We start from the raw sequence: 17,098 nt of genomic DNA on the forward strand, positions 1-17,098 counted from the left end.
TTGTGTTGGCCGCTTCTTGCCTTTCCCACTTTGTCCTCTCCTTGTACTTCCATCCTGTTTGTCTCCTTCACCTACAAAGATTACGCAGAACAGGTCCGAAACCTACAGAGGATGAAAGAAAAACTTGAGCTTGCTTTAGAAAAGCACCAGGATTGTACGTATTTACCTAGTCCTGTTGTTCCTTACCCCTGTCCTGTCTCTAACCACCATCATTCAAATTGTAATTTTAGATTTTTAGTTCTCTCGTAAAGGGCTTCTACACATACGTGACTTGTTGGCCATGCATGCTCAAAAAAACAGGGGGACTTCTTATACAAGTACATGTTTCTGCATTTTTATGCTAGGAGACTCTCTGAATAGTGAATTACTTAGCTGTTGGTGAATACTTTTTATCCTAGGAGGCTTAAAGAGGTACTCCGCCCCTAGACATCTTATCCCCTTTCCAAAGGATAGGGGATAAGATGTCAGATCGCCACGGTCCTGCTGCTGGGGACCCCCCAAGATCGTCGCTGCGGCACTGTGCTATCATTACTGCACAGAGCAAGTTAGCTCTGTGCGTAATGACGGGTGATACAGGGGACGGAGCAGCGTGACATCATGGCCCCGCCCCTCGTGACATCACGGCCGGCCCCCTTAATGCAAGTCTATGGCAGGGGGCGTGATGACCACCACGCACCCTACCATAGACTTGTATTGAGGAGCGGAGCCGTGACGTAACGATGCTCCGACCCTGTATCGCCCATCATTACGTGCAGAGCGAATTCGCTCTGTGCAGTAATGATAGCGCGGTGCCGCAGCGGCAATGCCGGGGGTCCCCAGCAGCGGCACCGCGGCGATCTGACATCTTATCCCCTATCCTTTGGATAGGGGATAAGATGTCTAGGGGCGGAGTACCTCTTTAAAGGGGTATTCCGCCCCTAGACATCTTATCCCCTATCCAAAGGATAGGGGATAAGATGTCTGATCGCAGGGGTCCCGCCACTGGGGACCCCCGCGATCTCCCTGCTGCACCCGGCATTTGTTTAGAGCATCGGGTGCAGTGGCGGAGGCTCGTGATGTCACGGCCACGCCCCACTTGTGCTGTCACGGCCACACCCCCTCAATGCAAGTCTATGGGAGGGGGCGTGACGTCCATCACGCCCCCTCCCATAGACTTGCATTGAGGGGGCGTGGCCGTGACATCATGAGTGGGGCGTGGCCATGACATCACAAGCCTCCGCCCCACATCGCAAGTCATGTTCGCTCCGTGCATCAGATGTCTGGGGATGCCGCAGCCGAGATCGCGAAGGTCCCCAGCGGCGGGCCCCCCAGCGATCAGACACCTTATCCCCATCCTTTCGATAGGGGATAAGATGTCTATTGGCGGAGTACCCCTTTTAAACATAGCCCTGAGAAGCATGCGTCGCATACACTTGCTACGTAGTGTAGAAATCCTTTACCTCTGTTTAGATGGATTGTTTGAGATTAGAAAAAGTTTTTTTTAACTTTTTTTTCTTCTTTAAAAAACAGTGCCATCATTGTCAAGGGGCTTTACCAGGTATTACAGTGCAAGCCTACCCAAGTGAATGGGCTGAGCTGTAATGCTAGATACAGTCTGTTGATAAGTCGCATGGTTTCTGGAAGAATGCAACAAATGTTTTTCTAATCCCATACCACCCCCTTACAGGTTATTAATCATCAGACCGCTCTAATCTGTCTAATTGTTAATGACAATACTTATTATATTTCATTATATGCATCTAACATTTAATCCAGCGTAATCATCATTGTAATTACATTGTGCATAGAATGTGTAGCCTACTTGATTGTATCACCTACTTTAATATCCTGTCTTTGGAGGAGTTACCTTAAAGGAAAACTCTTTTCATAAAGAAATATGTGGATGTTACATTGAGCCCAAGTTTAGCCTTCCTCAGGTCAGTTGTATATAATCACTTGCTTTGAAGGGGTTGTATACAATTTTGGGTTGAGACTAGTAATCGACTTTATTTTATTTTTTTAAATCAACTGGTGCCAGAAAGTTAAACAGATTTGTAAATTATTTCTATTAAAAAAATCTTAATCCTTCCAGTACTTATTAGCTGCTGAATACTACAGAGGAAATGGTTTAATTTTTGGTACACACTGCTCTCTTCTGACATCTCTGTCCATTTTAGGAACTGTCCAGAGTAGGAGAAAATCCCCATAGCAAACACATGCTGCTCTGAACAGTTCCTAAAATGGACAGAGACGTCAGCAGAGAGCACTGTGTTCCAAAAAAAAAAAAAAAACATTTCCTCTGTAGTATTCAGCAGCTAATAAGTACTGGAAGGATTAAGATTGTTTAATAGAAGTCATTTACAAATGTGTATAACTTTCTGGCACCAGTTGATTTAAAAGAAATAAATACGTTATCCATGGGAGTACCCCTTTAAAATAGTTTTCAGCTGTCTTCATAATAGATTAGTCGGTCAGCCAGTTGCAGATAAACATAACAATTATCACTATTTATAGATGTAACTGTGGTTCCCTGCAGGCTGCACACATGGTTTTCACCTTCCTACAGCTTCTCTCTGCAACTATCGTGAATCCCGGCTCTCAGGCTCTGTGCGACAAACTGGACTCTAAATAGTTGCAGAGGAAGAGATTTAGGAACTGGATGATGTGCTGGGGACACATAGAGAGACTCATAGGGGCCTGTAGGATGCCACTGGACAACCAGGAAATGTGGGGTCTCACCTCTGTGGCCACGGAGAATAGACCTTAAAATTAAAAGCTACTCCTATCAGCCTCCGCAAAACTCAGCCTCTAGCTTACCCACAAATTTTCTCGACAAAAAATGCAAATTTGAATTTGCAGATGTATTTATATACGGTATATATATATATATATATATATATATATATATATATATATATATATATAAAAATAATTTTTTTTATTTTTTTTATATTTTTGTCATGCTCATTTAGTAAACTTTTCTGTCCTAAAAGTACACCCTCCATGAACTGCCTTGTGCTACCTCTGTGAGGCCTTGCAGAAATTCAGATTTTAGCGTCCACCGATAGAAAGAACATGTTGGCGGAATCCGCTTGTCTATGGAGATGGCGCATATCAGAGCGGATCCAGCACCGCCAAAACATGCAAATTAGCGGAATGTCCATTCGTATTTTCCAGGCAGACATTCTGTCAATGTTCCACGGTGTGAACATATCCTTAGCTGTACATACACTATAACTGACCTGCACATAAATAGAGTTGTTACAGCAATTCAGGGAATTTCTGCTCCCATTATCTAGAACTTTTTAGCAGCTAGCAACAACGAAATCTGTGTTAGCAGAAACTTGTGTTGTTTTAAAGGGGGTATTCTGCCGCTAGACATCTTATCCTCTATCCAAAGGATAGGGGATAAGATGTCTGATTGCGGGGGGTCCCGCCGCTGGGACCTGCTGCGATCTCCTAGCACCTGACGTTCTGTGCTCCAGTCTCGGAAACCCAGCGTTTGAGACTGGAGCAGCACCCGCCACAGAATGATGTGACGTCACGCCCCCTCAATTCATTTATATGGGAGGGGGCGTCCCATCTCCAGTCATGGAAACCCAGCATTTCCAAGACTGGCCAGCAGAATGCCGGGTGCTGCAGAGAGATCGCGGGGGGGGGGGGGGGGGGGTCCTAGTGGCCGGACCGCCGCGATCAGACATCTTATCCCCCTATCCTTTGCAAAGGGGATAAGATGTCTGGGAGCGGAGTACCGCGTTAAAATAATCATTAGTAAAAGTATTCATAACAACTACTGACAGAAATAACAGCCCCTACTAACCTGTTCATTGGCATCAATCCACATTCTGCCTTAAATTTATGAATTTGAGTTTTGAGTTCATTTTGTCTGGGAGATGATCTGGTTGGTGACTCGATCCTTTTGTCCCAGCATCGATGAGAAAATTTCAAGACCAAAATGAGATGTATCAGTCGACCCGAGCCAAGATGGCCGAAGAGTATGCTCTTGCTCTTGAAAAGAAAGACCAGGTACGTCTGAAGACCTTTCCTTCTGTTTGTCCAGTCATATATTTTGTTTGCCTCTTTTCACATTAGCGCTAGTCTCTGTTCTCTTGGATTCTCATTGTGTTATGGCAGCTGAAATAGCATGGTGTGTTGTGCTTTCTTCTTTTTGTGAAGGAACTATACAAACTCATTAAAGGAGTCTTCCAGGAATAAAAACACAGATACTTTCTTCCAAAAACAGTGCCACCCCTGTCTGGTTGGGTGTGGTATTAAAGCTTGGATCCATTAACTTCAGTGAGACTGAGCTGTAATACTTAAACAACAAATGCCACCCCCCCCCCCCCCCCCCCCAGGAGGTGCCAGGGCTACAAATAGGTCACACCAACTTTAGTGGAAACCCCCAAAGGGGTGCCCTAAACTAGGTCTCTCCCAACTAAAATATAACTCTTATTGATGCCAGTTAAAATTAAAGTGCAGTTAGAAAATATGTCCACTAGATGTCAGGACCACTCAGTGATTAAAAACACAGTCCCAGTCCTCATTTAGTGTAACTGGCAACCAAGCTGCTGATTCCGGGTGCACTATAATGGTCTGGCCCCTACTTTTGTTATCACTATTGTTGGTTGCGAGTGAGGATACTGTAAAGCTGCAATTTAAAAACTAATATAGCCTATGCCTTTAACGTTTCACTGGACCCCCAGCTTCATCAGAAAGGACTATGTGTCTAAAAGTCCTTTCTGATGAAGCAGGGGGTCCAGTGAAACGTTAAAGGCACAGGCTGTATTCGTTTTTAAATTGCAGCTTTACAGTATCCTCACTCGCAGCCGACAATAGTGCTAACAAAAGTAGGGGCCAGACCATTATAGTGCACCCGGAATCAGCAGCTTGGTTACCAGTTACACTATATGAGGACTGGGACTGTGTTTTTAATCACTGAGTGGTCCTGACATCTAGTGGACATATTTGCTAACTGCGCTTTAATAGTTTACATTTCATTTTAACTGGCATCAATAAAAGTTATATTTTAGTTGGGAGAGACCTAGTTTAGGGCACCCCTTTGGGGGTTTCCCCTAAAGTTGTGACACTGAGCTGTAATACCACACACAACCTGAGGACTGGTGTGGTGCTGTTCATGGAAGAAATCGGCTCTGGCTTTTCTAATCTTGGATAATCCCTTTTAGTTAACTGGATCTGTCAGCATTCGTTTTATCATAGCTGTCATTGCTCCACAAACAGAAGCTGTGATGTGATGTTTGCATGTAAAGTGACACTTTTTCTGTATATAAAGTGAGTTAGGATTTTATGGGGTACTTCGGTGGGCAACATTTTTTTTTTCAAATCAACTGGTGCCAGAAAGTTAAACCGATGTGTAAATTACTTCTATTCTAAAATCTTAATCCTTCCAGTTCTTATCAGCTGCTGTATACTACAGAGGAAGTTGTGTAGTTCTTTCCAGTCTGTCCACAGTGCTCTCTGCTGGCACCTCTGTCTGTGTTAGGAACTGTCTGGAGCAGTAGTGGTTTGCTATAGGGATTTTCTTCGACTCTGGACAGTTCCTGACATGGACAGAGGTGGCAGCAGAGAGAACTGTGGTCAGAATGGGAAGAACTACACAAGTTCCATGTAGTATACAGCAGCTGATAAGTTCTGGAAGGATTAAGATTTTTAAATAGAAGTAATATACAAATCTGTTTTGACTTTCTGGCACCAGTTGATTTGGAAAAAATTTTTTTTTTTCCAGCGCAGTACCCCTTAAAACCCTAACTCACTTTATGTACAGAAAAAGTGGCACTTTACATTCAAACGTCAGAGTACCCCTTTAAGTAAGTTTATACACCATGACTGTCTCCACATCATGCTCACACAAGGAAATCTAGGAAGCTACAATATGTGCTACAGTTTGTAGGGCCTTTGCTGATGTACGTTAAAGGGGTTATCCAGGAAAAAAACATTTTTTATATATCAGCTGGCTCCAGATTTGTAAATTACTTCTATAAAAAAATCTTAATACTTTCATTACTTATGAGCTGCTGAAGTGGAGTTGTTCTTTTCTGTCTAAGTGCTCTCTGATGACACCTGTCTCAGGAACCGCCCAGTTTAGAAGCAAATCCCCATAACAAACCTCTTCTACTCTGTGCAGTTCCCGAGACAAGCAGATATATCAGCAGAGAGCACTGTTGCCAGACAGAAAACAACAACTCAACTTCAGCAGCTGATAATTATTGAAAGGATTAAGATTTTTTAATAGAAGTAATTTACAAATCTGTTTAACTTTCTGGAGCCAGTTGATATAAAAAATTTTTTTTCCTGGAATACCCCTTTTAAGAAGAAGTAGTAGACAAGTAGGATGATAGCGTGATGCGAGAGCTGTCACTCTGCATAAGAGCTGTAGACACAAAATGGCAGAATATTATGCTGCTGTGATTGGCAGATATATGTGATTTGAAGTTTACCTTAAAAAGGTCATAAGGTCATCCTGATATAACACAAAGAAGGAATGCTACCTAAGTTTTGTGACAGAACCTGCTACTAGACAGTAAAGTAGGTCCCCCAGTACGTCTAACACTCCTTAAGACAGTGTTTTCCAAACAGTGTCTCTCCAGCTGTTGCAAAACTACAACACCCAGCATGCCCGGACAGCCAAAAGGCTGTCCGGGCATGCTGGGAGTTGTAGTTTTGAAACAGCTGGAGACACACTGTTTGGAAAACACTGCCTTAAAGGGGAACTCCTCCTCCAACGCATCTTATCCCCTAACCCAAAGTATAGGGGATAAGATATCTGATTGCGGGGGTCCAGCCGCTGTGACCTCCACGATCTCCTTGCAGTTAAAACGCCGTCTGCGGCACCAGAGGCTCGTGACGTCACGATCACGCATTGAGAGGAAGGACGTCACGAGGGGGGCGTGGCCGTGATCTCAGCGCCGCATCTCTAGTCATCAGGCACGGAGCAAAGTTTGCTCCGTGCACCAGATGACTGCGGTGCCGCAGCAGAGAACGCGGGGGTCCCCCATGATCAGACATCTTATCCCCTATCCTTTTGGATAGGTGATGAGATGTCTAGGGGTGGAGAACCCCTTTAAGAAGTTCTATGATATGAGAAAGGACATAGCTGCTTTGTTCCAGATATAGAGGCACTCTAATCCAGCTAAGGGCTGGGTTCACATCACGTTTTCTCCTATACGGGAGCGCATACGGCAGGGGGGAGCTAAACCCTCGCGCTCCCGTATGTAATTCATTTCAATGAGCCGGCCGGAGTGAAACGTTCGGTCCGGTCGGCTCATTTTACAACCGGACCTAGTTGACCACAGTTTTAGGTCCGGTAAAAAATTACATACAGCGCAAAAATGAGCCGACCGGACCGAACGTTTCACTCCGGCCGGCTCATTGAAATTAATTACATACGGGAGCGCACACGAAGGTCCAGGCATACGAGGTTTTAGCTCCCCCCTGCCGTATGCGCTCCCGTATGGGGGAAAACGTAATGTGAACCCAGCCTAAGTCCTATTTACTTAATGGTGATATTTCTCCTAGAAAGCAAGATATATTGTAATTGCTGTAGCATTTAAATGCATTGTGGACAGATTTATTTCATTGATATTCAGCTTTCCACAGTTGCACAGATAATCTATTTCAGAGAATTGATTATCCCAAATTTTCACAATATTTAAATGGAACCGTGGTCGTGGGGCTGTCTTATCAAGCGCTGTACTCTTCTATCCTCTGCACTCTCATAGTCGGTCAATGGGGCAGCAGGGTGCGCACGTGACAATCGCTTCACTCAAATGGGCCCCTTGTGATTACTGGGAGCCATAGTGGTCAGACCCCAGCGGTCATACATTTTCTTTTCCCTATCCTGTGGTGGAACATACTCTTAACCAGTGTAGATATTGATATGTAAAAATATTTGTATAAATCCCTCCATAACTGGTTGTTTTCCTTCTTATTTTAGGAATGGCTGGTGAAGATTGCAAATCTAGAAGAGGTAATTACAAGTGGAATGGAACACAATAAAAGTAATGTTCTTTGAGTCCTGCAGGTCGGAACAATAGATCTAGGATAAAAAATGGGATGAGGCTGCTTAGTCCCTTGCCCAGAGGCAGCTTTCTGCAGCACAGTTTTATCTCTTACTGAAAACATGTAAGCCAGGTTCCATTTTTATATTTTAGGATGTATTCACACATACAGTATCCTGCGCATCAAATAGGATACTGAAGCTGCAGACTTGATGCTGTGTTCAGTCATTTAGTTTACATTGAACTCTGCAGCATAAAATCTGCAGCTTCAAATCCTGTGCATGAAATATGCGCAGGATACTGTACGTGTGAACACACCCTAAGGGTGGGGTCACACGTAACGGATCCGGAGCGTTTTTTTATGCTGCTGATCCGCCGGTGACCTGACCCATAGTGTGCCTCCAGCTGTTACCATCTGCTTTGCCCAATCCCGCCCCCTAGCCTGCTCGTATCAGCAATCCGCTGCTCCGAGCAGCCACACGGGCTGCCCCGCGATGTCTTAATCCTTCCAGTACTTATTAGCTGCTGAATACTACAGGGGAAATTCTTTTCTTTTTGTAATACAGAGCTCTCTGCTGACAACTCTGTCCATTTTAAGAACTGTCCAGAGTAGGAGAAAATCCCCATAGCAAACATATGCTGCTCTGGACAGTTCCTAAAATGGACAGAGGTGTCAGCAGAGAGCACTGTGCTTGTGATTCAGTAGAGAGCTCTGTGTTCCAAAAAGAAAAGAATTTCCTCTGTAGTATTCAGCAGCTAATAAGTACAGGAAGGATTAATATTTTTTTTTAATAGAAGTAATTTACAAATCTGTTTAACTTTCTGGAACCAGTTGATTTAAAAAAATAATTCTACCGGAGTACCCCTTTAATTCCTGGCATCATGTGGTTGTTTCTGTGACACATACCACCTACCTAATATTTCTTTCTTTCTTTTTTACTTTGTATTTTAAGGAAAAGAAAAAACTTTTAGACCAGTTGGAAGTTATGAAAAAACAGAGTATTTCTTTGTTCCAAAAAAGAGAAGATCTTGATGAGTTGGAAGTTTTTCAGCAGCAAGAAATGGCAAAAATTAAACACATGGTAAGAACATGGGACTCTGCGTAATGTTATTTTATAGAAGTTAGTGGAACGTATTCATCAGAGCTGTGTAGATATTCATCATGTTGCAGTAGTGGTGTAGAAGGGAGCGGGATTTATGCTTCTAGAAATCGGTGGTTTGACATAGTTTGTAAAATTTATTGTTTTTTTCCCACTTAAAGTGTTACTTAAAAAAACTAAAAGAAAACACCAATTGCTAGATACAGCCAGGCCAAGTGCGCAGTAGTATGCTTCACTCTCCAGCTTGGCACTTCATTCGTCATGTTTCAAGTGACGGGCTCCATAGACTATAGTGTCAATAGACATTGTTGCTCCCTTCACCCGCCTATATATAGCGATTAATTGGAGCCCAACCCCAAATGATCAAATCTTTTTACATACCTGTGTGACATGTCAAAAGTTTTTATAATTACAATAACGCATTAAAGCGTTTGACATTTTCTTATGGAAAATAAGTGCTTTTGGAACTTAAACCTCTACTCCTTAAAGAGTACCTCTCATGATCTTGTTAAATGTTATAATCTTCCCAGTTAACTGCCCCATCATGATAAACCGCCCCCTGCCTTCTTTATTTTTATTATTTTTTTGTGTTCTACCTTGTTATTGCTCTGTATTTCCTGCTCAGTCTGTCAGATTCACAGACTGGCAAGGGGTGTTCCCCAGAAGGCGTGACATCATCTGAAGCCACTTCCTCCTTCACTCTGCTACACACAGCACAGAGCAGTTCAGTGTGTGATGAGCTATGATTGGCTAAGGCCACCAGGAGTCCAAAGATGGGGGGGGGGAAATGTGCTCTGGACAAGTAGGGAAACACCTAGTGGCAGCTTTTTAAAACAAATAAAATATAGAAAGCTTTTTTTTTATTTTTTTTATACAAAGTATACTAGAAAGATTATTTACCATAAGCAGTGCAATAGCAAAAATTAGTTTTAAAGAGAGTGCCCATTTAAGGATCGTGCAAATCTTTGTATTTTTGTCCTCCTCTCCCCATTTCAGTAGCCATACTTTGTTTTTTACCATTTACATACCCATATCTCAGGATGTTGTTGTTTTGCGGGACCAGTTGTACTTTGTAATGTAGGCACGCTGTAGCAACAGATTGTGGACGGCAGCCACAGTGGCCTAGTACAGGCCTCAAGCTGCCATGCCATGACTGCAATTGCGGTGATCCAGTCCGACCACTACACTACGACTTTGATGCGGGCCAGTGATGTTTTAATGCCATTGTCAATATTAATAGCTGTTTTTAAACAGTTAAAATAGCAGCAATGAAGATCACCTTGTGCCAGCTATTAGCTGCATCCTTCAGCTGCTGAAAGGCTCCGGAGCCCTCTCTATACCTCCTTAAAGGGTTACTCCACTGGCCAGCGTTCAGATCTAAATGTTCTTAACACTGTTTTCATGCTGCGGGGGTCAGCCGTGGCCCTCGTGACTTCACGGTCACGCCCCTTCGATGCGTGATGCCCCCTCCCATAGACTTGCATTGAGGGGGCATGGCCGTAAAGGGTTAACATTTTTCATATTTTAACTAGTCTACTGATTTCCTTATTACTAATCGGATAAAAGTTGAGACCATCTAACGAAATAAGGATGAAATCTATTTTATAAAAAAATAAATCTAAATTTAAGAAACTTCACACACATTTTTTAGTATAACTGCATTTTTATTTAAAGGGGTACTCCAGTGGAAAACTTTTATTTTTTATCAACTGGTGCCAGAAAGTTAAACAGATTTGTAAATTACTTCTATTAAAACATTTTTTTCCCCTTCCAGTACTTTTTAGCGGCTGTATACTTCAGAGGAAATTCTTTTCTTTTTGAATTTCTTTTTTGTCTTGTCCACAGTGCTCTCGTCTGACACCTCTGTCCGTGTCAGGAACTGTCCAGAGCAGCAAAGGTGTGCAATGGGGATTTTCTCCTGCTCTGGACAATTCCTGATACAGGAATCAGGTGTCAGCAGAGAGCACTGTGGACCAGACAAAAAAAAGAAAAGAATTTCCTCTGTAGCATACAGCTGCTAAAAAGTACTGGAAGGATGAAGATTTTTTAGTAGAAGTAATTTACAAATCTGTTTAACTTTCTGGCACCAGTTGATTTAAAAAAATAAATAAATAAAAAAATTTTTCCACCAGAGTACCCCTTTTAATGTTTGCAGTCATTTATTTTCTGTTACTTTTAGACTTTTAGGATGAAGTCTTTTTTTTTTTTTCCTCCCCCCCCCAAAGCCAACCATTTTCTGTATGGGGAAGGATAATGTGAGAGAAGAGCTTTTGTAGTTTTAGCTCCATGGCATTTCTGCTTAGTCTAATTGAACGTTTCGCTTGTGTGCTAACATTTTCAGCTGTTAAAGAAAGAAGAATTGCTGAGTAAAGCTGAAAAGGATTTAGAGCTTAAACAGAGAGAAGCAGAGACTTCTCAGGCAGAGCTTCAGGACAGCCAGCGCCTTTCAGATAAACTCAAGAAGGACCTTCAGCAACTCCAGGAGGAGCACTCCGAGCTGGAAGAGCAAAGGTAAGCCCCTTGAGAAAACGCCTGTGTGTGTGTGTCTGACCCCTACACGTTTGGCCTCACATTAAAGGGGTTATCCAGGAAAAAAAACTTTTTTTTTTTTTTTATATATATCAACTGGCTCCAGAAAGTTAAACAGATTTGTAAATTACTTCTATAAAAAAATCTTAATCCTTTCAGTACTTATGAGCTTCTGAAGTTGAGTTGTTCTTTTCTGTCTAAGTGCTCTCTGATGACACGTGTCTCGGGAACCGCCCAGTTTAGAACAAAATCCCCATAGCAAGCCTCTTCTAAACTGGGCGGTTCTCGAGACACGTGTCATCAGAGAGCACTTAGACAGAAAAGAACAACTCAACTTCAGAAGCTCATAAGTACTGAAAGGATTAAGATTTTTTTATAGAAGTAATTTACAAATCTGTTTAACTTTCTAGAGCCAGTTGATAAATAAAAAAAAGTTTTTCCTGGATAACCCCTTTTAAAGGACAACTGCAGCGGTATGACACGTATCCCCTCTCCACAGGATAGGGGATAAGTATTTGATTGCGGGGGGTCCGACCGCTGGGACCCCCCCGCGATCTCCCTAATTGCGCGCCGCCATTAGCGCTCATCTCCTCCCCGTCCCCATACAGTTCTATGGGGGAGACGGGGAGGCACGAACGCTGCCTCCCCACCTCTCCCATAGAGATGTATGGAGGAGGCGTGCCGGCTGCAACGTCATGCTGCGGCTGGCACGCCCCCTGCACGGGACAGCCGCGACCCCGTACAGGAGATCACAGGGGGTCCCAGCGGTCGGACCCCCCGTGATCACTTATCCCCTATCCTGTGGATAGGGGATAAGTGTTAATCACTCTGCAGATGTCCTTTAAGCTGTGCATTGGCTATACGTCAGGATACTGTCAAACAGATTTTCCGTAGTATTCCCCTTGAATAGTCATATTTTTTATTAGACCAAACATACCCTTCGCTTCTGTGCAAGTAAAATGTTTATCGGCATAAAACAAGCCAAGCACAGCCTGAATAGACTACATTTGATCTGTTGAAGCCTATGGTAGTGTTTCCCAACCAGGGTGCCTCCAGGTGTTGCAAAACTACAACTCCCAGCATGCCTGGACAGCCTTCGGCTGTCCAGGCATGCTGGGAGTTGTAGTTTTGTAACATCTGGAGGCACCCTTGTTGGGAAAACACTGCCCTATGGTTATGCTGCGGACATATGGACACGTCACACAGCCGATATGTGATGTGCGCAGCCACTAAATGCAGCAGAAACGGCACAGCCCTTTTCTACAAGTTCAAGTACAGCTATGGTGTATTATGGGTTAAACATCTGTGTGTTCTGGATCTACAGGGCAGAACTGGCAGCAGCTCAGGAAGCGGCAGAAAAGAAGATTACAGAACTGGAACAGAGACAGCAAGAACTCCAGAACTTTATCCAGCAGCTGTCCCGGGACTTGCAGAAGGTGGGTAAAGTGTGCCCTTAAAAGTGAAGATAGGACGTGGCTGACCATTCAATTTCTGCAACACAATTTTTTTTATCTCTTTTCTTTCACAAAGTCTGGAGGATGTCCGGGGAAGCTGTTGCCCCAGGTTAGAGGGTCATTTAAAAGATTTGCTTAAAATATACTTTTTTTTTTCCTTTTTTTTTTCTTTTTACTTCTTACATCTCCCATTTGGTTCTATATGACACATCTGCGTACAAAACCATGCATCCATTTCTTTGTATAGAGTATTGCTCTTAAAGGGGTACTCCGGTGGAAAACTTTTTTTTTATTTATTTTTTTTAACTGGTGCCAGAAAGATAAACAGATTTGTAAATGACATCTATTAAGAAATCTTAATCCTTCCAGTACTTATTAGCTGCTGCATACTACAGAGGAAATTCTTTTCTTTTTGGAACACAGAGCTCTCTGCTGACATCACGAGCACGGTGCTCTCTGCTGACATCTCTGTCCATTTTAGGAACTGTCCAGAGCAGCAAGTGTTTGCTCTGGGGATTTTCTCCTACTCTGGACAGTTGTTAAAATGGACAGAGATGTCAGCAGAGAGCACTGTGCTCGTGATGTCAGCAGAGAGCTTTGTGTTCCAAAAAGAAAATAATTTCCTCTGTAGTATTCAGCAGCTAATAAGTACTGGAAGGATTAAGATTTTTTTTAATAGAAGTAATTTACAAATCTGTTTAACTTTCTGGCACCAGTTGATTTAAAAAATAAAAATAAAAAGTTTTCCACCGGAATACCCCTTTATTGTATTGCCTCTGTACTTAGGCGCAGTCTGGAGCCTTAAGCAGTGAGAAGAGATTGACTGATATTCAGGAGGAATATGAAGCTCTAAAGCTGCAGCATGAACAGCTGAAATCCAAGGTATGGACTTTACACGTATGCTACGATTTATGCAATGTTCATCTCCTTCAGAAGGAAGAGGGCTTGTTGTCTGGTGCCTTCTGTTTGAGATGGCATCCTTGCAAGTCAGTTTTCATCCCTCCTAAGCGTCTTGAAACACAACTGATAATTAAAGGAAGAATTATGAATTTTACTCAAGGTAAAGGTTTTTTTTTTTTTTTTTTTTAAATAAAACAAAGCATAATCATGAGGTAATCTTCAGCATTTCTTACACTGGGATGTCAGCAGTCGTAGTGCTGATGGGTTTGCAATTACATAAAGAGATAGTAACAAGAGATTGTTCAATCCACCCAGTGATCTGATAGACTCATGTCTAGTGCAGCGTCCCAAGATAGAAGCCCTCATTTTTTTTTTTATATATAAAACAAAGCATAATCATGAGGTAATCTTCAGCATTTGTTACACGGGGATGTCAGCAGTCGTAGTGCTGATGGGTTTGCAATTACATAAAGAGATAGTAACAAGAGATTGTTCAATCCACCCAGTGATCTGATAGACTCATGTCTAGTGCAGCGTCCCAAGATACAAGCCCTCATGCACTTTAGCTTTGATTTAGGGCTATTTCTCCAGGTACCCAGAGGTCCTCTTTATAGTATTGTTTATGTTGTTCTGGTTTGTTGTTCTTTTCAGGACCTCTGGCCCTTTCTGTTATACTTATTACAGTTTCCATGTGTCACATGTGCAGTCTGGATAATTACAGTGGTCCCTCAAGTTACAATATTAATTGGTTCCAGGACGACCATTGTATGTTGAAACCATTGTATGTTGAGACCAGAACTCTATGGAAACCTGGTAATTGGTTCTAAAGGCACCAAAATGTCATCCAAAAATAGGAAAAAGTGAGGATTAAAGAAAAATAAGTAGATAACTAATATTAATAAAGCAAATCCTTATATATAAAAGTAAGAAAGATCTGCTGGGAGCTGTAATCACTGTCTATGTCAGTGTTTCCCAACTAGGGTGCCTCCAGCTGTTGCAAAACTACAACTCCCAGCATGCTCGGACAGCCTTCGGCTGTCCGGGCATGCTGGGAGTTGTAATTTTGCAACAGCTGGAGGCACCCTAGTTGGGAAACACTGGTCTATGTAGAGGACAGGAGCTTCTTCAGGGTCCTGTACAGTACAAACAATGTCCTAAAAAAGGAACATGGAGCCAACCTCATCTGGTGTCCAAAGGAGCAGCTAACTGTGGAACAGGTAAAGTGTACAGAACATGTAATACCTCCCTGTACTGTAGGAGGCGCTACCAGACACCAGTCAGTGCATACACTTCAGTAATACAGGTGTTTTACCAGTGAATGTCCATTCTGATTGGTCAGATCTTCCAGCCATTGACAGGTTATGCAGATCTAAACTGTCCGTACATTTTATGTTGAGTCTGGTTTCAACTTACAATGGTCCAGAAAAGATCATTGTATGTTGAAACTATTGTATGTTGAGGCCATTGTAAGTTGAGGGAGCACTGTACTCACTTCTTCAGAACTGGCCTGCGCAACTTTTTGGCTGCGCTGTGTATACATTTTTTAACTGTTTCTTTTAAAGTGTTCATGTCATTTCAAAAAGCTTTAGACATGTCACAGAGATCTGTCAAAAGTGTTGATCAGTCAGGGCCTTTGTGCTGAGACCCCCACTAATCAGAAGAATGTGCAGGGAGAAGAGTGAACTCTACAGCTGTGCTTCTCCTTGCTTGGCTTATTGATCGTCGGGGTCTCAGCACTGAGACTGCAAACGATCAAAACTTTAGACATGTCTCTATGACATGTCAAAAGTGTTTTGTAATTACAGGAACATTTCAAAGGGGTTATCCAGGAAAAAACTTTTTTTATATATATATCAACTGGCTCCAGAAAGTTAAACAGATTTGTAAATTACTTCTATTAAAAAAAATATTAATCCTTTCAGTACTTGTGAGCTGCTGAAGTTGAGTTGTTCTTTTCTGTCTAAGTGCTCTCTGATGACACGTGTCTCCGTAACCGCCCAGTTTAGAACCAAATGCCCATAGCAAACCTCTTCTACTCTGTACAGTTTCCGAGACAAGCAGCGATGTCAGCAGAGAGCACTGTTGCCAGACAGAAAACAACAACTCAACTTCAGCAGCTGATAATTATTGGAAGGATTAAGATTTTTTAATAGAAATAATTTACAAATCTGTTTAACTTTCTGGAGCCAGTTGAATACCCCTTTAACAAATATGGCTTTGCATAGACGAAAACCTTCTCAGTTTATACCCTGGTTACTATGAAATCCACCTGTGGCTCTGACAATGCTGTTTTGCACTAGATGGCAGTAGAAGCAGAAGAAAAGGATGCCTTAATTGTTCGTTTACAAGAAAAAGTCAGTTCGCTGGGGAAGACGCTTGAAGGAACTTACTCTGGAGAGGAAGGTCTGCAAGAACTTCTTAAGGAGGTGAGCAAGTCATAGAGACCCTCCTGGGGTGATTGCGGTAATCAGTATGTAGAGGCCCAAAAATGGGTGAAACAAAAAGTGTGTTATGATTCCCTCTGTATTGTCTTTTGTTCTTTTTATAGATTAGAAATAATTCAGTGCAAAAAATGTGCAATATTAGGGGGCAACCTGAAGAGTGATTCTAACGTTATGCTTAGTGTCACGCTATATGTATGCCCTGATGAACAAAATGCAGCATGTGTTCTTGTAGATTTTTAGCTCTAAAGGTCCTTTTACACTGTGCAATTACTGCTCCATGTATAGTACTCAGTGATTAACCCCTTAAGGGCTCAGCCCATTTGAGCCTTAAGGACAATTTTATTTTTACGTTTTCATTTTTTCCTCCTCGCCTTCAAAAAATTATAATTTTCATCCACAGGCTAGTATGAGGGCTTGTTTTTTGCGCAACCAGTTGTTCGTTGTAATGCCATCACTCACTTTACCATAAAATGTATGATGCAAAAATAAAAAATACTATTTGTGTGGTGAAATTAAAAAGAAAACAGCAATTTTGCAAATTTTGGAAGGTTTCGTTTTCACGCCATAAAATTATGGTAAAAATGACATGTGTTCTTTATTCTTTGGGTCAATACGATTACAATGATACCCATGATAACATACTTTGCTATTACTGTTGCGCTTAAAAAAAATCGCAA

At 42.3% G+C, this 17,098-nt stretch overlaps 1 protein-coding gene across 5 annotated transcripts in view; it reads left to right on the forward strand.

Annotated features, from left to right (window-relative positions):
- Positions 1-17,098, forward strand: part of GOLGA1 (golgin A1) — an 85,439-nt gene that overhangs the window by 38,560 nt on the left and 29,781 nt on the right. For 2 of the 5 annotated variants that reach the window (XM_056540590.1, XM_056540592.1), the window contains exons 4-12: positions 80-154; positions 3,908-4,005; positions 7,931-7,963; positions 8,948-9,076; positions 11,436-11,605; positions 12,948-13,059; positions 13,154-13,186; positions 13,864-13,959; positions 16,278-16,403. In XM_056540590.1, coding sequence (XP_056396565.1) covers positions 80-154; positions 3,908-4,005; positions 7,931-7,963; positions 8,948-9,076; positions 11,436-11,605; positions 12,948-13,059; positions 13,154-13,186; positions 13,864-13,959; positions 16,278-16,403 — 872 coding nt within the window. Of the gene's footprint in view, positions 1-79; positions 155-3,907; positions 4,006-7,930; positions 7,964-7,983; positions 8,119-8,947; positions 9,077-11,435; positions 11,606-12,947; positions 13,060-13,153; positions 13,187-13,863; positions 13,960-16,277; positions 16,404-17,098 lie in introns of those variants that run through there. The other 3 variants (XM_056540593.1, XM_056540594.1, XM_056540595.1) reach the window with 3 other exon arrangements.

This window comes from Hyla sarda, chromosome 9 (genome assembly GCF_029499605.1).
Source record: "Hyla sarda isolate aHylSar1 chromosome 9, aHylSar1.hap1, whole genome shotgun sequence".
NCBI classification, from domain to species: Eukaryota; Metazoa; Chordata; class Amphibia; order Anura; family Hylidae; genus Hyla; species Hyla sarda.